The sequence below is a fragment of the Pseudophryne corroboree genome, chromosome 10 (genome assembly GCF_028390025.1).
Source record: "Pseudophryne corroboree isolate aPseCor3 chromosome 10, aPseCor3.hap2, whole genome shotgun sequence".
Lineage (NCBI taxonomy): Eukaryota > Metazoa > Chordata > Amphibia > Anura > Myobatrachidae > Pseudophryne > Pseudophryne corroboree.
This window is the reverse complement of record NC_086453.1, coordinates 232,746,175-232,770,475: the sequence shown is the minus strand read 5'-3', so window position 1 is coordinate 232,770,475 and position 24,301 is coordinate 232,746,175. Positions and strand designations below refer to the sequence as shown.

The 24,301-nt window shown below is 46.7% G+C and overlaps 1 protein-coding gene across 2 annotated transcripts in view; it reads right to left on the bottom strand.

Annotated features, from left to right (window-relative positions):
* LOC134966421 (tyrosine-protein phosphatase non-receptor type 11-like) overlaps nt 1-24,301 on the bottom strand; it is a 373,757-nt gene that overhangs the window by 49,814 nt on the left and 299,642 nt on the right. For both annotated transcript variants that reach the window (XM_063943147.1, XM_063943146.1), the window contains exons 8-10: nt 23,063-23,142; nt 22,100-22,255; nt 13,541-13,672 (exon numbers count right to left, since the gene is read on the bottom strand). In XM_063943147.1, coding sequence (XP_063799217.1) covers nt 13,541-13,672; nt 22,100-22,255; nt 23,063-23,142 — 368 coding nt within the window. The remainder of the gene's footprint in view (nt 1-13,540; nt 13,673-22,099; nt 22,256-23,062; nt 23,143-24,301) is intronic.

Here is a 24,301-nt window from a genome sequence, read left to right as displayed (position 1 = left end):
TAGGAGTAATGATCTCCCCTCCATCTCCTCAAGATTGTAATCTCCCAGTCTCGCTTCAAGCTGCTCAACGTTATCAGAACGTCATTGCCCTCCTGGATTCCGGAGCAGCTGGGAACTTTATTACCGAAGCCTATGTTAAACGGTGGTCCCTACCCACCGAGAGACTTCCTTCCTCCTTTTCCTTAACTGCCGTGGATGGCAGTAAAATTTTTGATACAGTTATTGCTCTAAGGACTCTACCAGTTCGTCTGAGAGTGGGAGTTCTTCATTCCGAACTTATTTCACTTTTAGTGATTCCAAGAGCCACACATCCTGTGGTCCTGGGCCTTCCATGGCTCCGTCTTCACAATCCTACAATTGATTGGACGACTACGCAAATTCTGGCATGGGGTCCCTCCTGTGCTGAGACATGTTTGTTTAAAGTGTTGCCTGTCTGTTCTTCCTCCCCCAGGTCGTCTGATGTTCCACCTCCTCCATATCAAGATTTCACGGATGTGTTCAGTAAAGCTTCTGCTGATATCCTTCCTCCTCATAGAGAATGGGACTGCCCGATTGATCTCGTTCCAGGGAAGGTTCCACCTCGAGGCCGAACTTATCCGTTGTCTCTGCCTGAGACGCATTCTATGAAGGAATACATTAAAGAGAACCTAGCAAAGGGGTTCATTCGACCTTCTTCTCCAGCCGGCGCAGGCTTCTTTTTTGTAAAAAAGAAAGATGGTGGTCTGCGGCCGTGCATCGACTACAGAGGTTTGAACGACATTACCATCAAGAACCGCTATCCTTTACCCCTGATTACTGAGCTCTTTGACAGAGTTAGCGGAGCTACCATCTTTACAAAGCTGGACCTGAGAGGTGCATACAATCTCATCCGGATCCGTGAGGGTGACGAGTGGAAGACCGCATTTAACACCCGTGACGGACATTATGAGTACCTCGTCATGCCCTTCGGATTGAGCAATGCTCCAGCTGTCTTCCAGCATTTCGTCAATGAGATTTTCAGAGACATTCTATACCGTCATGTCGTGGTCTATCTAGATGATATCCTCATTTTTGCCAACAATTTAGAGGAACATCGTTTTTGGGTAAAGGAGGTTCTGTCCCGTCTCCGTGTCAATCATCTCTATTGCAAATTAGAGAAATGCGTCTTTGAAGTCAAGTCCATTCCGTTTCTAGGGTACATTGTGTCCGGTTCCGGACTAGAGATGGATCCTGAGAAACTACAAGCAATCCAGAATTGGCCGGTACCCTTAACCCTCAAAGGGGTCCAGAGGTTCTTAGGGTTCGCCAATTATTACCGAAAGTTTATACTAGAGACTTTTCCACCATTGTGGCGCCTATTACTGCTTTCACCAAGAAGGGTGCTAACCCATCCAAGTGGTCTGAAGAAGCCATGCAAGCTTTTCATCTTTTAAAACAGAGGTTCGTCTCTGCGCCTGTCCTGAAACAGCCTGACATCGACTCTCCTTTCATCTTAGAGGTGGATGCCTCCTCCGTTGGAGTAGGAGCGGTGTTATCTCAGAGGGCTAAAGATGGCCATTTACATCCTTGTAGTTTCTTCTCACGGAAGTTCTCCCCAGCGGAGCGCAACTATGCCATTGGCGACCAGGAGTTGCTAGCCATCAAGCTCGCTCTAGAGGAGTGGAGATATCTGTTGGAGGGAGCTTCTCATTCAATCACCATCCTTACAGACCACAAGAACCTTCTATATCTGAAAGGCGCACAATGTCTCAACCCTCGTCAGGCCAGATGGGCACTTTTCTTTTCCAGGTTCGACTTTAAACTCCAGTTCTGTCCGGGTTCTCAGAATCGCAAGGCCGATGCCCTTTCCCGCTCATGGGAGCAAGAAAATGAGTCAGAGTCTTCAGACAAGCATCCTATTATAAATCCGTTAGCATTCTCCACGGTAGGGATGGACTCTACGCCCCCATCAGGGAAAAGTTTTGTGAAGCCGACACTAAGGAAGAAGCTCATGCATTGGGCCCATGCTTCCCGCTTTGCCGGACATACAGGTATCCAAAAAACCCTGGAGTTTATCTCTAGGTCCTATTGGTGGCCAACTCTGAAAAAGGACGTTTTGGAGTTTATTGCATCTTGCCCAAAGTGTGCTCAACATAAAGTATCCCGCCAGTCGCCTGCGGGGCAACTGGTTCCACTATCTGTTCCCCGTCGACCATGGACCCATTTGTCGATGGATTTTATTACAGATTTGCCCATGTGCAACAAGTTTAATACCATCTGGGTGGTAGTTGACCGGTTCACCAAGATGGCACACTTCATTCCTCTCACCGGTCTTCCGTCAGCTTCCAAGTTGGCTCAAGTATTCATACAAGAGATCTTTCGACTCCACGGTCTTCCAGAAGAAATTATCTCAGATCGAGGAGTTCAATTCACAGCCAAATTCTGGCGAAGTTTATGTCAAGTCCTCCAAGTCAAGCTAAAGTTTTCCACGGCTTACCATCCTCAGACCAATGGTCAAACTGAGAGGGTGAATCAGGACTTGGAGTCCTTCCTCCGCATCTATGTGTCCTCCTCTCAAGATGACTGGGTTCAATTACTTCCCTGGGCCGAGTTCTGTCATAACAACCAGTATCATTCTTCATCTTCTTCAACACCATTCTTCACCAACTTTGGATTCCACCCTAAAGTCCCTGAGTTCCAACCGCTTCCAGCAACTTCTGTTCCCGCAGTGGATATCACCTTGCATCAGTTTGCCAATATCTGGAAGAGCGTACGATCTGCTCTCCTCAAGGCATCGTTCAAGTACAAGAAGTTTGCGGATAAGAAGCGTCGAGCAGTTCCTGCTCTCAAGGTGGGTGATCGGGTATGGTTATCCACGAAGAATTTGAGGTTAAGAGTTCCCAGTATGAAGTTTGCACCTCGCTACATCGGTCCTTTTAAAATTGATCAAGTCATCAATCCTGTTGCTTACAGACTCCAGTTGCCTCCCTTCTTAAAAATACCCAGGACATTCCATGTTTCCCTGTTGAAACCGCTAATCTTGAATCGGTTTCATTCCTCACTTCCTCCAACTCCGAAAGTCCAAACTCAACGAGGCGTTGAGTATGAAGTAGCCAAGATCCTGGACTCACGTCACCGTTACGGTCAACTTCAGTATCTTATTGACTGGAAGGGTTATGGCCCTGAGGAACGTTCTTGGACCAATGCTTCTGATGTCCATGCTCCTGCCTTGGTCCGGAGATTCCATTCCAAGTTTCCTCAAAAGCCAAAGAAGTGTCCTGGGGCCACTCCTAAAGGGGGGGGTGCTGTCACGATCCGGGTATCTGGACGCCATTTCTTACCTATCAGATGCCTTCTAAGGCTGGCTCAGCGCTCCAGGACCGGATCCCATCTGTCATCCTGATGTGCACATTCCCGCATCCTCTCCTGTCTCTCTGGACGCAGTCACAGTAACGCCTTATACATCTGGCATGGCGTCTCCCGCGGCCTCCGCCGCCGTCCCTGAGCTTCTGCATTCAGAGTGGCGATTAAGTCAGCCGCAGCCTCCGCTGTGTCCGCGTGGTCGGATGTGCATCTGTCAGCCTGACGTCTCCTGTCTCCGGTGGCCGGCGCCGCCATTACTGTTTTCCAGACCACATGGATTACAATCCAAACTTCCCTCCAAGTGTCTGCATGGGCGCAGCCATCTTGGATTCTGTCAGCTGATCTTTCCTACCAATCCGTTGTCAGTATTATTAATTTGCATAATTGCCTAGCCAATGCCTTCCTTGCTGCAGGTATAAATAGGTTGTGCCTGAGCAAGGAAGGCGTCAGTGCTTTGGTTGTCAAACCTAGTTCCAGTTTGTCTCTCTCCTGTGATTGTCTTCCAGGTTCCAGCTCCTGTCTCCAGACTTTTGCTATAGAGACCCGCACCAGCATTCCATCTGCGGTGTAGCCTGACTCTCCGATCCATTCTGGACTCACCTGTTTCCAGCTACAACATCACCTGCTTCCAGCTCAGCTTCCAGCAGTGTACAGCTTCTCTTAAAGGGCCGGTGTCCTTTCTGCAGTTTACCACTCTCCACCGGTATTATTATTTCTCCGCTCTCAAATTCTACATTTCATCTATATTGCATCGCTCTCAAGCTTTATTTATTATTTAACTGGTTCCAGCCAGTATCCACTCCGTGCCAACACCTGTCTGGTTCTAACCAGTACCCACAGCAGCATTTTATCTACAGCAGTCCAGCTTTCCCTGGAACACCAGCTGGTACGACCCTGGGCTTTCCTCATTGCTACAGTTGAGCCTGGTAAGGACTTTCCAACTTGCAGATAATAAGAACTGTCTCATACCACCAGAGCTCTGTGGCCCCTGCCACCCTGTAGTACCCAGGAACTGTATTATTATTTCTCTGCTGATTTTTATGTTTCTTTTTACTGCTACTGTGATGCATGGAGTTTGTCATAAATAAATATCATTGACTTTTTACTCAAGTTGTCGTGGTCACGCCTTCGGGCGGTTTCTATTCATGTTACTTACATGTCCAGGGGTCTGATACAACCTCCCAGGTCCCGGTACATCTCAGCCCCTACAACTGAGGCTGCCTTCCGTCAGCTCAGGCCCTCAGTTGTGACATGGTATAAGCATTCGCTTTACATTCTCTGACTTGTACAGTATATGCATCTCCAAGTGTGATATATATTCTATGGACCTAGTCTATTTTTCCTAATATATAATGGGATAATGTACCCCTCCTGTATATTATAGTTCTAGTATGTGGGTCTGCAACCTGCGGCTCTCCAGCTGCTGTGGAACTACACATCCCAGCATGCCGTGCCTCAGTTTTAGCATGCCTTAAAAGCAAAACTGTGTCATGGCATGCTGGGATATGTACTTCCACAGCAGCTGGAGAATGCAGGTTGCAGACCCATGTCCTAGTAGATGTTGAAACAGAGTCCTGTGTCCATAAAGAAGCTCCTGCAGCAACTAGCAGTCATTTAATCTGGGTACACACTAGGACGACAGATCAGCTGACTCGCCAACCTATCTGATTATTGGTAAGTGCATACACACTTACCAATCGTCAGCCCGACGTATTACGCCTGGCTTCACAACTGGGCGGGCATTCACATCATCCCAGTCACCAGTGGCCAGTGAGTCGCCAGTGGCCCAACCAGCAAGAGTATGGGCGGGTGATGACAGCCTACAGATACAGCACACTGTGTCGATATATCTGCAGATATATCAGTTACATGTCTGTGAGTGACCTAGCTCTCAGGCATATCACTGGTACATACCTGCCCCCGATATATCGTCTGCTTTACAGAGGGCTACATTATTCCTCAGAACATAAACATTCATATTGAGAAAAAATAAGATTTTAAACCTACCGGTAAATCTTTTTCTCGTAGTCCGTAGAGGATGCTGGGGACTCCGTAAGGACCATGGGGATAGACGGGCTCCGCAGGAGACATGGGCACTTTAAGAAAGACTTTAGGTATGGGTGTGCACTGGCTCCTCCCTCTATGCCCCTCCTCCAGACATCAGTTAGAGAAACTGTGCCCAGAGGAGACGGACAGTACGAGGAAAGGATTTTTGTTAATCCAAGGGCAAGATTCATACCAGCCACACTAATCACACCGTATAACTTGTGATATACTAACCAGTTAACAGTATGAAAACAACATAGCATCAGTCCAAGACCGATGAAAACTATAACATAACCCTTATATAAGCAAAACTATATACAAGTCTTGCAGAAGTAGTCCGCACTTGGGACGGGCGCCCAGCATCCTCTACGGACTACGAGAAAAAGATTTACCAGTAGGTTTAAAATCTTATTTTCTCTTACGTCCTAGAGGATGCTGGGGACTCCGTAAGGACCATGGGGATTATACCAAAGCTCCCAAACGGGCGGGAGAGTGCGGATGACTCTGCAGCACCGATTGAGCAAACAGGAGGTCCTCCTCAGCCAGGGTATCAAACTTATAGAACTTTGCAAAGGTGTTTGAACCCGACCAAGTAGCAGCTCGGCATAGTTGTAGTGCCGAGACCCCTCGGGCAGCCGCCCAAGACGAGCCCACCTTCCTAGTGGAATGGGCCTTGACCGATCCTGGTAACGGCAATCCAGCCGTCGAATGCGCCTGCTGAATCGTGTTACAGATCCAGCGAGCAATAGTCTGCTTCGAAGCAGGGGCGCCAACCTTGTTGGCTGCATATAGGACAAACAGTGCTTCTGTTTTTCTGACTCTAGCCGTTCTGGCCATGTAAATTTTCAAAGCCCTGACTACATCAAGGGACTCGGAATCCTCCAAGTCTCGCTTAGCCACAGGCACCACATTAGGTTGGTTCATATGAAAAGATGACACCACCTTAGGCAAGAATTGAGGGCGGGTCCGCAATTCCGCTCTATACATATGGAAAACTAGATAGGGGCTTTTATGAGACAAAGCCGCCAATTCCGACACTCGCCTAGCCGAAGCCAAGGCTAACAACATGACCACTTTCCAAGTGAGATATTTCAACTCCACCGTTTTAAGTGGTTCAAACCAGTGCGACTTAAGGAAACTCGACACCACGTTAAGGTCCCAATGAGCCACCGGAGGTACAAAAGGAGGCTGAATATGCAGCACTCCCTTTACAAAAATCTGTACTTCTGGGAGAGAAGCCAATTCCTTTTGAAAGAAAATGGATAAGGCCGAAATCTGAACCTTAATGGAGCCTAATTTTAGGCCCAAATTCACTCTAGTTTGTAGGAAGTGAAGGAAACGGCCCAGATGGAATTCTTCCGTAGGAGCCTTCCTGGTCTCACACCAAGCAACATATTTTCGCCATATACGGTGATAATGTTTAGCTGTCACGTCCTTCCTAGCCTTTATCAGAGTAGGAATGACCTCATCCGGAATGCCCTTTTCCGCTAGGATCCGGCGTTCAACCGCCATGCCTTCAAACGCAGCAAGTCTTGGAACAGACAGGGCCCCTGTTGCAACAGGTCCTGTGGTAGAGGAAGAGGCCACAGATCTTCTGTGAGCATTTCCAGTAGATCCGGATACCAGGTCCTTCGTGGCCAATCTGGAACAATGAGAATTGTCTGTACTCCTCTTTTCCTTATTATTCTCAACACCTTTGGGATGAGAGGAAGAGGCGGAAACACATAGACCGACTGGAACACCCACGGCGTCACTAGGGCGTCTACCGCAACCGCCTGAGGGTCTTTTGACCTGGCGCAATACCTCTAACTTTTTGTTGAGGCGGGATGCCATCATGTCTATCTGAGGCAGTCCCCACTGACTTGCAATCTGTGCGAAGACTTCCTGATGAAGTCCCCACTCTCCTGGATGCAGGTCGTGTTTGCTGAGGAAGTCTGCTTCCCAGTTGTCCACTCCCGGAATGAACACTGCTGACAGTGCGCTTACATGATTTTCCGCCCAGCGAAGAATCCTGGCGGCTTCCGCCATTGCCACTCTGCTCCTTGTGCCACCCTGGCGGTTTACATGAGCCACTGTGGTGATGGTGTCCGATTGGATCAGCACTGGTCGGTCGCACAGTAAGGTCTCCGCTTGACGTAGGGAGTTGTATATGGCCCTCAGTTCCAGGATGTTGATGTGGAGACAAGTCTCTTGACTTGACCAAAGACCTTGGAAGTTTCTTCCCTGCGTGACTGCTCCCTAACCTCGGAGGCTCGCGTCCGTGGTCACCAGGATCCAGTCCTGAATGCTGAACCTGCGGCCTTCTAGAAGGTGAGCACTCTCCAGCTACCACAGGAGAGATACCCTGGCTCTGGGGGACAGGGTGATAAACTGATGAATTTGTAGATGTGACCCGGACCACTTGTCCAATAGGTCCCATTGGAAAGTCCTCGCATGGAACCTGACGAAGGAAGGGAATGGCTTCGTATGATGCCACCATCTTTCCCAGGACTCGAGTGCAGTGATGAACTAACACCTGTTTTGGCTTCAATAAGTTCCTGACCAGAGTCATGAGTTCCTGAGCTTTTTCTATCGGAAGATAAACACTTTTCTGGTCTGTATCCAGAATCATGCCCAAGAAAGTCAGACGAGTCGTAGGAACCAACTGCGACTTTTGGATATTGAGAATCCAGCCGTGTTGCTGTAACACCTTCAGTGAAAGTGAGACGCTGTTCAGCAATTGCTCTCTTGATCTCGCTTTTATGAGGAGATCGTCCAAGTACGGGATAATTGTGACCCCTTGCTTGCGCAGGAGCACCATCATTTCCGCCATTACCTTGGTGAAAATCCTCGGGGCCGTGGAAAGCCCAAACAGCAACGTCTGAAATTGGTAATGACAATCCTGTACCGCAAATCTCAGGTACGCCTGATGAGGTGGATAAATGGGAACATGAAGGTATGCATCCTTTATGTCCAGAGATACCATAAAATCCCCCCCTTCCAGGCTGGCGAGGACCGCTCTAAGCGATTCCATCTTGAACTTGAACCTTTTCAAGTATAGGTTCAGGGATTTTAAATTTAAAATGGGTCTGACCGAACCGTCCGGTTTCGGGACTACAAACAGGGTTGAGTAATATCCCCTCCCTTGTTGAAGCAGGGGAACCTTGACCACCACCTGTTGAAGATACAATTTGTGAATTGCATTTAACACTATCTCCCTATCCGGGGGATAAGCTGGTAGGGCCGATTTGAAAAACCGGCGAGGAGGCACCTCTTCAAATTCCAGCTTGTAACCCTGGGAAACAATTTCTATTGCCCAGGGATCCACCTGTGAGTGAACCCAGATGTGGCTGAAAACTCGAAGACGTGCCCCCACTGGGGCGGACTCCTGTAGCGGAGCCCCAGCGTCATACGGTGGATTTTGTAGAGGCGGGGGAGGACTTCTGTTCCTGGGAACTAGCTGTGTTGTGCAGCTTTTTTCCTCTGCCCTTACCTCTGGCAAGAAAGGACGCACCTCGTACTTTCTTGTTTGTTTGTGATCGAAAGGACTGCATTTGATAATGTGGCGCTTTCTTAGGCTGTGAGGGAATATAAGGTAGAAAATTTGATTTACCAGCTGTAGCTGTGGAGACCAGGCCCGAGAGACCTTCCTCAAACAATTCCTCACCCTTGTAAGGTAAAACCTCCATATGCCTCTTTGAGTCGGCATCACCTGTCCATTGCCGGGTCCATAGGACTCGTCTAGCAGAAATGGACATCGCGTTGATTCTAGAACCCAGTAGACTAATGTCTCTTTGAGCATCTCTCATATAGAAGACTGCATCTTTTATATGCCCTAGGGTCAATAAAATGGTATCCTTATCTAGGGTCTCCATATCCGCTGATAAGGTATCTGTCCATGCTGCTACCGCGCTACAAACCCAGGCCGACGCAATCGCCGGTCTGAGTAAGGTACCAGAATGTGTGTAAATGGACTTCAAGATAACCTGCTGCTTGCGGTCAGCAGGGTCCCTGAGGGTAGCCGTATCTTGGGATGGCAGCGCTACCTTTTTGGATAAGCGTGTCAATGCTTTGTCCACCCTAGGGGAGGATTCACACCGTATCCTGTCCGTTGGCGGGAAGGGATACGCCATAAGAATCCTTTTGGGAATCTGCAGTTTTTTGTCTGGAGATTCCCAATCTTTTTCACATAATTCGTTCAACTCATGTGAGGGGGTAAAGGTTACCTCAGGTTTCTTTCCCTTATATATGTGTACCCTCGTGTCAGGGACAGGGGGTTCCTCTGTGATATGCAAAACATCTTTTATTGCAATGATCATATATCGAACACATTTAGCCACTTTTGGCTGTAATTTTGCATCATCGTAGTCGACACTGGAGTCAGAATCCGTGTCAGTATCTGTGTCTACAATTTGGGATAGTGGGCGCTTTTGAGACCCCGAAGGTCCCTGCGACATAGGGACAGACATGGGTTGACTCCCTGGCTGTTCCCTAGCTTCAGCTTTGTCTAATCTTTTGTGCAATAAATTTACATTAGCACTTAAAGCCTTCCACATATCCATCCAGTCAGGTGTCGGCGTTGTCGACGGAGACACCACACTCATTCTCTCCTCCTCCCTCTGAAAGCCTTCTACCTCAGACATGTCGACACATGCGTACCGACACACCACACACTCAGGGAATCCTCTTATCTGAAGACAGTTCCCCCACAAGGCCCTTTGGAGAGACAGAGAGAGAGTATGCCAGCACACACCCAGCACTATATGACCCAGGAAAAAACACTATATAAATATATGTTTACCCAGTAGCGCTGTTTGTACATGTATAAATGCGCCAAATTATGCCCCTCCCCCCCCCCCTTCTTCAAAACCCTCTTTCACCGTGGTTAAGCAGGGGAGAGTCCGGGGAGATTCCTCTCAGCGCTGTGCTGTGGAGAAAATGGCGCTGGTGAGTGCTGAGGGAGAAACCCCGCCCCCTCGGCGGCGGGCTTCTGTCCCGCTCAAATATACTGAAAACTGGCGGGGGCTCATTATATATACAGTGCCCAACTGTATATATACCTATTTTTGACAGAAAGAAGTTTATATGCTGCCCAGGGCGCCGCCCCCTGCGCCCTTCACCCTTACAGTGACTGCCGTGTGTGAGGTGTATGGGAGCAATGGCGCACAGCTTCACCGCTGTGCATTACCTCAGTGAAGATCATGAAGTCTTCTGCCGCCTCTGAAGTCTTCTTTTCTTCTCATACTGACCCGGCTTCTATCTTCCGGCTCTGTGAGGAGGAAGGCGGCGCGGCTCTGGGACGGACGGCGAGGGTGAGACCTGCGTACCGATCCCTCTGGAGCTAATGGTGTCCAGTAGCCTAAGAAGCAGAGCCTTGAAACTCACAGAAGTAGGTCTGCTTCTCTCCCCTCAGTCCCACGATGCAGGGAGTCTGTTGCCAGCAGGCTCCCTGAAAATAAAAAAACTAACAAAATACTTTGACAGGAAACTCAGGAGAGCTCCCTGTAATGCACCCAGTCTCCTCTGGGCACAGTTTCTATAACCGAGGTCTGGAGGAGGGGCATAGAGGGAGGAGCCAGTGCACACCCATACCTAAAGTCTTTCTTAAAGTGCCCATGTCTCCTGCGGAGCCCGTCTATCCCCATGGTCCTTACGGAGTCCCCAGCATCCTCTAGGATGTAAGAGAAAACACAATAAAACAAAACATACAGTACCACAAATGAGCCAGTACCATTCAATGAAAGCAACACACATGTAGTAGAATGTAGATTTCTTAATCTGACTTTTTCTTTTTTCTTTTTTAAATGGACATCAGCAACCTCTCCTCCCTCAACTTTCACCCTAGAGATTTGGATAACCCCATCAGTCTCTCTTCCCTAGAATGGTAGTAGGGCAGTACGGGGGGTGTAATGGTTAGCATTACTGCCTCACAGCACTGAGGTCATGGGTTCGATTCCCACCATGACCCTAACTGTGTGGAGTTTGTATATTCTCCCCATACTTGCGTGGGTTTCCTCCGGGTACTCTGGTTTCCTCCCACAATCCACAATATACAGGTAGGTTAATTGGCTCCCAACAAAATTAACTCTAGCGTGAATGTGTCTGTGTGTACATGTGATAAAGAATATAGATTTTAAGCTCCACTGGGGCAGGGACTGATGTGAATGGTCAAAATATTCTCTGTAAAGCGCTGCAGAATATGTGTGCGCTATATGAATAAAATGTAATAAATAATAATAAATGGTAGCTGTTGCTACTCACCACCCCATCCGCCTTAGGGCTTGGACAGCTTGCAAGTGTTGCTTCCATCACAGAGTGACTGGAGAAATACTCTACAGTGCCAGTATGGCAGAGACACACTCACCCGCTGCCCTGACCAGCGAGAAGGTCAGAGGATATGGCAGAACTACTTTGCATATCCCTAAAGGGGGGTTACATGATCAGTAGCAGCTGTCATTCTCCAGAAGGAAGAAGGAACCTCTGAATGTCATTCGAAGCAGAAGTCACACTATTTCACCAGTACTTTATCGAATATGTTCTTTTCAACTTAAAGAAAGACAAGACAAACAAACAAACCCCCCCCCCCACCAAAAAAACAACAACCTTCAGATGCAGTCTGCCATAAGCTGTTTCTTCTAGCCAAACACTACATTAGCACATGCAATGCTTATAATTGCAACATCAAAGTGTGCTCGCTGTTGCAATATAATTCCGAAGGAATCCTCTACCTCATTGCCGAGAATAGAGCATGTTAGTGCAAGGTGACGTCAATTAAAAAGGAGATCAGAGCATACTAAAATAATGTTACTTCTTGTTTTCAGAAGATTTTATACGTGAGATCACTGTAAACACAGGGAGATTCTTTTAGTAAAGTCAGAAAGCAATCAAAGGATTTATGCTTGATCAAGAAAGAACTGTGCAGATTCTCATAACATGATGACAATGACCGTGCCCAATCTTATAGAGAGAGTAGGCAGGGTTTAACTCCCAGCATAGGTCAGTACTACCCGACACTCAACCAGCTGATATTAAAAATGTAGCATACCTTGTGTGGCAAAAAGGTACCCCAAAAATGATTCAGTGATATATATTAGGTCACAGACATTTTAGGCAGGCCTGATTTAAGCATTCAAACTAAGATTTTGGTTACAAAAAAAAGAATAGAAACATTATTTCTAATGCACTACTATGTAAAGAATCAAGAGGATGCTGATAAATGATAATGACAATGTTATACCATATGTATATTATTATACTAATTCATGCTAAAATCATAGGGACAGTTTCACACTGTATTGTTCACAGTGAACATTACATAGCCAGTATACACCCGATGTTCCTGTCTAGGATGTTGATTTGGATTGGACAGATGTACCTATGATTAGCCTGTCTTGAGAAAGATTCAAGTGATAAATCGAAACGTCGGCCATATACAGATGTGTTCACTTCCATCTATCCTCCCTGCATGTTAAAACAGCTCTTCTAGTCAGGCCTGCCATTTTCCAGCTTTTGCTGACTGCATACAAAATGCTAAGCTACAGTGTTTTCCTAGAAAATAATGTAACGTGCAATTTCATATGCAGTTACAGCCGCAGACGCACACAGAATCTAGGAATGCCGCATATAATTTTAAGCAGCAAAAGCTACTTGTATATCCTATTCACATTGTGAAACTGTCCTTATGATTTCCACGTGGATTGGCGAGTGCTCCACTCCAAGGAAATGAATTTGATATCTCAGTCCCATTATTGATGAGATATACTACGGATGTGCGGTGAGGTGAGGCAGAGCCTTTCCTGTCATACTAACGTGTAAACCAGAGGTATGACTGTATAAAGTATATGAATAATACAAAGAATATATTACAAATATCTTCTTTGTATTATTATAACAACTTTTCTAGTCAAAACTCTGGAGCCAAAAGTCTATGACAAGTGAGGCACTGCCACTCCAGCCTATCTTTTCCACACTCTGATTAAAACTCACCAAATTTCCAGCATTATACACTAGTTCTGTAAACCAAAAGACAAAATGTCACTTAACATCTACTAGATCAGACTGTCCCCCTTTTTTACACAGCATGACTGGCATTAAATAGGAGCTGCAAGCAAATGAGAAGGCAGCACCTGGAAAATGGTTAGGTAAGAATTAAGAATAGGTGATGGATGTTTGCTAATATTATTTATAATCCTACCCTTTCTAGGTGTGACATCTGTAACTCCCGCAGAATGTAGTCCTTCTCTACATGCACCGCCAGGCTGAGCACCCGGATGCAGCCATAGTCCTTGGTACAGTTCTCATCTGGCCAATAGCGAAAACATTTTTTCTGAAATGTCAGAGACAAAAGTGATTATAGAGGATACCATGTTTATATGTTCTCTCATCGTCGTCTACTCCGTTTGCAAGTTCTGCTCAATGTGTAAGAACCTGCGCTTGGTACTCTGCAGAAATAAATGACGCAACAAGACAACAATAGAGGATGCGTAAAACTAATCACACCTTGTTTGCTTAAAATACATTTAAAAAAAAACATACCAAAAAATAAAACATTAAACGTACAAAGGTTAAAATTCTAAACTCATTTGGTTATTTATAAATAAAAGATAATAATCACCACCACCTGGAGAGAGGAACGTCATACATGATTATTACATCGCTTCTACACTGAATCTACACAAGCTGCAAACCACGTGGTACAACTTTATAGATGTGTAACAGTAGGAAGGAGTTTTCTTCAAAAGTTTCAGCTTGAAAATAAATAAAACCTGTCACCCAACACAATCTGTTCCTTTTGGCTCACTGCATTCTGATTTGACGTTTCTCCTTTTTAGCAAATTGTATATTGTAGATAGATGAGGAAGGAACACAAAAGTACAATTTAATTATATTTACAGAATCAAACTTAGTAACACTATGTCTCAAAATTAGTTGTAGCCAAGCATTTTCTATAAGCAGAGGCCCAGCAATTAGCGAGTTATGGTTCTGAGGCTGCTGGTGACTGGGTGATTCAGGGGTGGACGCAATGTCCAACGTTTGCACAATTGATCGATTTTTTTTGTACTGCGTATAAGTTGCACTGCACATGTGCAGCGATTAATTAGCAACGGTATATGCAGTGGGAATTTATTCACAAAGTGAGTGACAGGTAGTGAGCGTTTGCAGGAGGTAACGGGGGTAAGGTTCATCAATGCAGGTGGCTTACTTGCAAAGGAGATTCTGAGCAACCATAAGTTTGTATGCAAGCAGCGGATCATACATGCCACCCGTGAGGATCTCTGACAATAGTTGCATCCACTGCTGAATTAGGCCTCGTGTTCTTTAATTCTGAGGCGTGGTTAGGCTGCGTGAAGGGTGGATTAGGGACAGGGTTAAAATACTTTTCTGGATCCGTTGGGATTTTGACCATCAGGATACCGCTGACTGTTGGGATTTCGTATCCAACCCCTGTTGATACACCCATCTTTATCTACCATATGTAGGGCTAGAATTCATTTCTGAACTTTGTTTGATCTTATGGTTTCAGTTGCTTACATTATTGCACACTACCTTGTTTTCGTATCTCATGGTCAAGGCACCAACATCTGACTCCACCAGAAAATCATCATTTAACGCTCTATAAACTGTACTCTAAAGGTGTAGATGTGTGCTGAGCATGACAAATCTAGAGCCGGCGATAGCGATTAGCGCGAGATCCGCGCATTGCTTTCGCCAGCACCCTACACACAGACCGATGTGTGCTTAATTTGTAAGCAATCTAGTCAGATTGCTTAGAAATTAAGTAAAAATCGTTCCGTGTGTACCCCCCTTAACAGCCTCACTGGTGGCTTCCTGACTGTCACGGTTTACAATAGCTGTCAGAAGGAAAAACGAGATTTATAGTAAGAACTTACCGTTTTTAAATCTCTTTCTGTGAGGTACACTGGGCTCCACAGGGAATGACATTGGGGTGTAGAGTAGGATCTTGATCCTGCTCCATAAAATGTGTCTTCATGTCAGTGCCTTGGCAGCACTAATCTATGTAATAACTTGTTTGGTGGTTATAGACAGAATATAGTTTTGCTCCTTTATGCTTCGTCATGTCCAGGGCCAGTGTCACCTTACCATTAAAAAGTCTTGGCTGAGTCTATTCTTCATTTGTCACTAATTCCAGACACAACACAAACTTCTATGTAGATAGAATATTATATATGTGTGCGGTGGATCGGGGGATACTGTATGTTCACTTTATTTTTTTGAACTGTATAAGAAATGTATTTGTGCTGGAAGTTACATTGGATGCGTTGCAGTATATTATGGCTTTCTGCTGTGGGGTACACTGGGCTCCACAGGGAATGACATTGGGGTGTAGAATAGGATCTTGATCCGAGGCACCAACAGGTTCAAAGTGCTGACTGTTCCCAGAATGCACAGCGCCGCCTCCTCTATAACCCCGCCTCTGTGCACAGGCGCTCAGTTTTTGTTAACCAGTCCAATGCAGTAGCAGGCAAAAGAGACAACCGTTAGTAGCCACATACACCACATTCTCACAACAGGAGAAAGTGTCAGCGGCTAATGCTATACCAACCCAAAGAAGCTAAGTGCATCAGGGTGGGCGCCCTGTGGAGATTTAATAACTGTAAGTTCTTACCATAAAGCTTGTCTTCTGCTGCGGGGTACACTGGGCTCCACAGGGAATGACATTGGGGATGTCCTAAAGCAGTTCCTTATGGGAGGGGACGCACTGCAGCGGGCACAAGAACCCGGCGTCCAAAGGAAGCATCTTAGGAGGCGGAAGTATCGAAGGCATAGAACCTTATGAACGTGTTCACTGAGGACCACGTAGACGCCTTGCACAACTGTTCAAGGGTCGTACCGCGGCAGGCCGCCCAAGAAGGTCCAACCGACTGAGTAGAATGGGCCTTAATGGTAGCAGGAGCTAGAAGGCCAGCCTGTACATAAGCATATGCAATCACCATTCTAATCCATCTGGCCAGGGTCTGCTTGTGAGCAGGCCAGCCACGTTTGTGAAAACCAAACAGAACAAAGAGAATCAGACGAGCCCGTACCACATCCAAAGACCGCTGTTTGGAAGACAATTCAGGACAGACAAAGGCCGAAACCACAATCTCCTGATTAAGGTGGAAAGAAGACACCACCTTAGGTAGGTACCCGGGACGTGTTCAAAGAACTGCTCGGTCACGGTGAAAAATCAGATATGGTGACATACAGGACAAAGCACCCAAATCCGACACACATCTGGCAGAGGCAATAGCCAGCAGAAACAACACCTTAAGAGAAAGCCACTTATGGTCTGCCAATTCAAGAGGCTCAAACGGCGACCCTTGCAACGCCTCCAGAACCACAGACAAATCCCAAGGAGTCACAGGCGGGACGCAAGGAGGTTGAATCCGCAACACACCCTGAGTAAATGTATGAACATCAGGTAAAGTTGCAATTTTTCTCTGGAACCAAACTGAAAAGGCAGAAATATGAACCTTGATGGAGGCCAGACGAAGGCCCAAGTCCAGGCCCTGTTGTAGAAAGGCAAAAAGTTTGGCCGTACTAAACTTGTAAGCGTCATGATTGTTAGATGTGCACCAAGCAAAGTAAGAATTCCAGACCATATAATAAATCAGAGCAGAAGTCGGTTTCCGGGCCTTCAACATGGTTTGAAGGACCGCCTCAGAAAATCTTTAGGCCCTTAAGACAGAAGATTCAAGAGCCACGCCGTCAAAGCCAATCCTGATATACACAGGGGCCCTGAACGAGGAGATCTGGGCGCTGCGGAAGTAGAAGGGGACGCTCTATCGAGAGACCCTGAAGGTCTGAGAACCAGTGCCGTCTGGGCCACGCTGGAGCGATCAGAAGTAGGATTCCTCCTTCTTGCTTGAACTTCCTTATTAATCTGGGCAGGAGTGACACCAGAGGGAACACGTATGGCAGCCGAAAGTTCCATAGAATTGCCAGTGCGTCCACGAATGCTGCTTGAGGATCCCTTGTCCTTGCTCCAAAGACCGGAACCTTGTGATTGTGTCGAGATGCCATCAGGTCCACATTTGGAAGGCCCCAATTGTCCACAAGGAGTTGAAACACTTCTGGATGGAGGCTCCACTCTCCGGCGTGTACGTCCTGATAACTGAGAAAGTCCACTTCCCAGTTTAGGACCCCCGGAATGAACACTGCGATATGGCTGGCAGATGGTGTTCCGCCCACTGAAGAATCTGTGATACTTCCCTCAATGCCATGCGGCTTTGAGTGCCGCCTTGATGATTGATGTACGCCACCGTGGTGGCGTTGTCCGACTGTACTTGAACAGGTCTGTTCTGTATTAAATGCTGGACCAAGTTCAATGAGTTGAACACCGCCCGCAATTCCAGAATGTTTACTGGGAGGAGAGACTCCTCCTTGGTCCACCGACCCTTTGCTCCAACACCGCGCCCCAACCTCTCAGACTGGCATCCGTCGTCAGAAGGACCCAGTTGGAGATCCAGATGGGACGACCCCTGCTCAATCGTTGGTCCTTAAGCCACCAGCTCAGTGACAGACGGACCTCCGGAGACAAGGAGATCATTTGAGACCTGATCCAGTGAGGCAGGCCGTCCCACTCGGCAAGAATCAGCTTCTGCAGAGGGCGGGAATGGAATTGAGCGTACTCCACCATGTCGAAAGCCGACACCATGAGACCTAGCACTTGCATTGCCGAATGTATCGACACTTGCGGACGAGATAGGAAGCATCTAATCTTCAGGACTTTCTCCTGTGAGTGTCCAACAACGACCCCAGGTGCACCATGCTCTGATCAGGGACCAGGAAAGATTTCTTCGAGTTAGTGAGCCACCCATGGGCTTGCAGAAACTGGATAGTCAGATCCAGATGGCATAGGATAATTTCTGGGGAATTTGCCAGGATCAACAAGTCGTCCAGGTACGGTAGGATCCTGACCCCTTGACGGCGGAGTACAGCAGTCATTACCTTGGTGAAGACTCATGGAGCCGTGGTCAAACCAAAATGGAACGCCTGAAATTGGTAATGGAGGTTGCCAACCGCAACCTCAGGTACTGCTGATACGACACTGCAATGGGAATATGCAGGTAGGCATCCTGTATGTCCAGGGAGACCATATAATCCCCAGGTTCCAAGGCCAGAATAATAGTGCAAAGAGTTTCCATACGAAACTTGGAGACCCTATCAAATTTGTTCAAGGACTTGAGGTTGAGAATGGGCCAGAATGACCCATTCGGTTTCGGGACTAGGAACAGCAATGAATAGTACCCCATAACCTCTCTGAGCCAGAGGCACCTGTACTACCACTTCTGTGTCCAGGAGGGACTGTACCACCGAATAAAGAGTTTTTGCCTTCACCTGATCCGAAGGGACGTCTGTCAGGCAAAATTGATGAGGGGGATGATTCTTACAGGATACGGCGTAACCTCGAGTGACGACTTCTCGTACCCAGGCGTCAGAAGTGGTCCTCAACCATTCCTGGGTATACCCTAGAAGTTGGCCCCCCACCCTGGGAAACCCAGAGGGAGGCCCGCACCGTCATGCTGCAGGCTTGTCAGTTTTGGAAGCAGGCGGACAGCCTGCCCAGGCCCGTTTGGGTTTGGGCTTATTGAGTTTGGAAGTGCGAGCCTGTTTCGGGTACGCCTAACCTTTTGCTTTCCCTGAAGGACGAAAGGAGCGAAATGGAGTACTCTTAGACTTCGGCACCGAAGGAGCAGTACTAGGTAGACATGCTGTTTTAGCAGAAGCTAAGTCAGCCACTATCTTGTTGAGGTCTTCTCCAGGAGTACCTCCCGGGGTTTCTTAAGAGTCCAGATCCACAGACCAGGACCGTAACCTAAGAATCCGGTGAGCCAAAATGGACGTAGTAGAAGCCTTGGTCGCCAGAATACCAGCATCAGAAGCCGCCTCCTTAATGTAATGAGAAGCTATGACACTATAAGATAGACATTGTCTAGCATGATCAGAAGCGTTAAAAGGCAACTCCGCCTCCAGCTCCTGAGCCCACGCTTCAACAGCCTTTGCAGCCCATGTCGCTGCAATTGTGGGCCTATGCGCAGCACCAGTTAGGGTGTAAATTGCTTTTAAACAACCCTCCACCCGCTTATCAGCCGGTTCTTTCAGAGACGTGACGGAAGTTACCGGCAGAGCTGAGGATACCACAAGCTGCGCCACCTGCGAATCCACTGGCAGGGGTGTTTCCCAATTTTTACTTAGCCCCGCTGCAAGGGGGTAGTGAGCCAGCATCTTCTTGTGAGGCGTGAATTTCTTTCCTGGATTTTCCCAGGACTCCTGACGTAGGTCAACTAAATAGTCAGAATGAGGTAAAACTTGTTTAACCACTTTCTGACATTTAAACCTGTCCGTTTTCCTAGGGGTAGCATTAGGCTCCAGGTCATCAGTAATTTGAAGAATGGTCCTGATAGCCTTCAACAAGTCAGGAACATCCACCTGTGAAACAGATTACCCATCAGAAGTATCGGGATCATAATCTGTGGGGTCAGTATAAACGCCATCCTCATCAGACGAGGCGTCTGGGACATTGGTGGATTGTGAGGAAGTAATGGTCCGCTTAGAGGACCCCTTGGTCTTAGGCGGGCGAGGGTTAGACTTCTGAGTAGTCAGTGAATAGTTCAATTGCTGTAACTGAGAAGACAGTTGATCTGATCATGGCGGTTTAACCGCAGGGACCATAAGCGGTTTTACCAGCACAGGAGGTCCCATAGGGGGCGTTAATCTAGTTACCAGCGAATTCAATAGCGTGGAGAAGGTAGCCCAAGGTGGGTCATTTTGCACCCCATTTGCTACAGTCCCACTTGGGGGTAAGGATCCTCCAGAACCTGAACCATCAGCTGCTGTTTTCCTCAAATGTGTCTGCAGCGTCACCACCATGCAATGTGGGATCAGCCCCAGCACCATTGCCCTTTGTTGCAGACATATCCGAAAGCTCTATGCAAGGCAACACAGTACAATATCAGTAGCACAATTCCTGACAAGAACCCCCTGTGCAGTGTATCAGCACAAACAGGGAATTCAAGAGGTATATCGTGACTAAAAATCACAGCGAAAAATACACACTGAGTATATCCTGTGAACTTCCCATAGGAAATGATAAACCTGACGCACTTAGCCCCCTCAGGTTATAGAATATAGGAATAGCAATCTGAGTGAGATACAAGAAATGGAGGTCACACAGCAGCTATATGCACACACACATAGTCACATTGTACAATGCAGAAATTATGACATGCAATAAAACTGCACTGGACTAGCAATACAGAGTAGTACTATGTATAGCTATACACTCAATAGATATAACAATGCACATTAAAGACTGGGTGTATATCACAGGGTACTTGTACTATATAACCCTGACTAAATGCACTTTTTCTTAACCAACACTGTCAGCAGACATGTAGAATACTTAAGTGTCCTGTAAAATGCACAACGCTGAGACGCAGGCGGCTTTACAGAGGAGGATTTGCCCAAACAGTCCCAGGATCAGCTCAGCTTGTCCTAATGGCGCCCAAACGCTGAAAGGGAGTGAGAGATATGCAGCTCCAGGGTGGGAACATTTACTCTAAATGGCCCCAGAGGCTGGGGGAGGGGCTACAAGTTAAAGTCTTATATAAATGGTTTATGAGAGAAAACCGACCTGTGCCCTTGCCCTGGTGGTCTAATGGAGTCCCTGTACTGCCACAATGTCCACGCCAGCGCGCACGGCCCGCCTCCCACCGGCCGCGCGGGATCGCGATTTAAAGCGGGTCCCGCCGGGTGGACCCACTTACCTCCTCCCTGAGTGCGGCCACACGAACCAGGAGAACAGCGGTCGTGTGTGACTAACAGAAGAAAACCGGAGCCTCCGCTGTAAGTACCCGGCAACCAGGGCGTGGGAATATACAGCGCCGCTGGGGGAGGTGATGCAGCTGCAGCAGGAGATGTCTGACTGACATCTAACACAGACAGTGCCTCTGCTGCAGCCCTTGAAGTCTTCACTTTTCTTTTAAAAGCTTCATCTCAGGGCTGCTGGAGCAGCCCCCCTGTTGACTGCCTGCTTACTGCAAGGCACCAACTACAAAACTGAGCTCCTGTGCACGGAGGCGGGGTTATAGAAGAGGCAGCGCTATGCATCTTGGGAACAGTCAAAGCTTTGAGCCTGTTGGTGCCTCGGATCAAGATCCTACTCTACACCCCAATGTAACTCCCTGTGGAACCCAGTGTACCCCGCAGCAGAACGCCTTAATATACTGCAACGCATTTAATGTAACTTCCAGCACAAATACATTTCTTATACAGTTCAAAAAAAATAAAGTGAACATACAGTATCCCCCGATCCACCGCACACATATATAATATTCTATCTACATAGAAGTTTGTGTTGTGTTTGGAATTAGTGACAAATGAACCGTAGACTCAGACAAGACTTTTTAATAGTAAGGTGACACTGGCCCTGGACATGACGAAGCATAAAGGAGCAAAACTATATTCTGTCTATAACCTCCAAACAAGTTATTACATAGATTAGTGCTGCCCATTGGTTTTAAGTTTTTTGGGAGACTAGAAAAGTTAGATTTATTTTTTACTGGAGGGGGAGGATGGCGTCTTTTGAGCAGCATTGGTCTTGGTTGTCTCAGACTTACACAGAGGACACAGAGTTATGGGAGATGCTGTCTGAGAAGAACTATAGAGAAGTTAAGGGATAAAAACAAGTCAACAGTATACGAGCTCCACACACTACATCATAAGTAGCAGCACACAAATAGCAGCTTACCCTCGAGCGCTCCATCTCTTTTGTAGTCATGACTATGACGTGAGTGTTCTCCTGATACACCATAGACCAGAAGTCGCACACAGTATTCTGCAGGCATCCCTGAGTGGCTATATACATTTTATAGGGCTGGGTACCACGGGAGTCATCCAGAGTACTCTGTGGATAAATATACACACACTGTAAATAATCACCACAGCATAAAACAGCCTTTTCATACCTTTGTGGAGTACTAGCCTAGGACTTCTCATAGCTTTGTAAGCTCTTTGGTTCATATTATACTGGTTCTATAAACACTAAGGGCGGTATTCAAATGATATCACGCCTAATCTCCTTTCTAAAGCGATTCCCGTTATCGCACATATCGTGCCCATAGTAATCAGGTTTAGCTGCGAAGAGGGTTGAGCGCCTCACTACCCCAGGGGAACAGAGTTAAAATGATGATACCACACCAGTCAGCAGAAACAGAACGGATGTGGAAGGGGGTGGAAATAATTGAATACTGCCCTAAGCATTTCTGGAGCTTAAAATATACAGTCAAATAATATATAGGAGATCTTCTGTCATGGAGGTAAAGGGGGACATAACTAGAATTTCTACAACTAGCACAATAACAGAGACAACTGCAAATAAAATGTCACCTAAAGCGGCAATGCCATATGCTATTTTGTATTTTTTGGACATAAATGTCAATCTATTTGTCTAAATACTAAACAAGCCCCACCGCTATGACATCACTGTTATTTTATTGCTTAACAGGGGGAAAAAAAAAACTACTTGCAAGACTATCCTGAGTGCTTTACTTTACCATGTATTCCCACCCCTCCTGGGGCCCTTTTAATTATCTGCCGTTCAGTCCACAAATGCCAGTATTGTGTCCGTCTACTCAGTCTCCAACATCTTCTCCCCCCTCTCCTCTACACATCAAAGTCATTGATAGCTCCAAACAACGTCTCACGCGGTTACCTTGATGTAATTAGCATTGATGTAATCTGACCCGGGAATGCTCTCATCCGTTTCTCTCAGAGCCACCCTTGTGGTGTCAACTGCACAAAACAGGAGGAGATCAGGTTTAGTGTATTAAGTTTTTATAGCTCTGCAATTTTTTCTATCAAAGGAGTGATAATAAATAGTGGTCAAATCCATAAGACGCGAGTTTGGGAAAGAAAACTCTCATACATTGACGCGATGTGCGCACCCATAAAATGCTATATTCAATTAGAAATAATGATTCACAGGACTTGTGGTGAGGTAGCGCAACTGAACTACAAAACATGCAACCCTGGGAGAAGGGCATGATAAAGAGGGGGGGGGGGGGGGGATCCTTCTATACCCCAAAAATGTGGCAACTGGGACAGCAGGACCGTATTGAAGGCCATTGGTCGCCATAAGGAAAATACTGGAAGTTCTTATATAACTGATTTTTGCATATTTTATTAATGTATTTTCAGCAATTAAAGTATTTTCAGTATTTTGGGGGGTACTGAAAATAGTCTATATATTTTTCAGAGTTTCTATACAAGTTTGTTTGGGGGTTGGGAAGAGATTTTTAGCATTCCGCTATACAGGTTTAAAGCCCCATTTTCATCCATATAATCATACACGTCCTACATCATTTAACCCATTTTTGAGCTTTTTAGATTAATTCATCTGAAAACTGATCCCTCTTTATTTGCTGTATTTTCCTATTTGAAAAACTATAATAACATGACCATGCACGGGGAGGGGTGTACCAGAGGTGCTGTACCGTGTCCCAAAATGTTTCGCCTTTAAATAAGTATTTTCTTTACCTTTGCGCCTGCTCTGGGGTATGCGCAAAACCCCCACAAAAAGACAGAAGTCTGCTTGGAAAAGAGAATGTGAGTTTGGAACGCAATTCAGATGCAATTCCAGGTGAAAAATTGCCGTGAACACAGCTCGCATGACCCAACTCGCTGCTAACTGGAAGGACCGCTAGGAAAGCAGTTGAGCTGGTTCTGAACTAACAGCCTGTAAAGCTTAACCCCCCATAATAGGTCTTGTGGGAAACTGATTACCCATCTGAGCAAAACTATCAGGATAGAATGAAATTAAATACTGTAGGCCTACAATTGGAGTACATCAAAAAAAAAAGGCAGGCACAGGGGAAGCATGTCTAAAATCACGTAAGTTCAAATACTGCTGTTTGTGCTGCTGGGACTGCAGACCAGACACTCAGACCCCCAA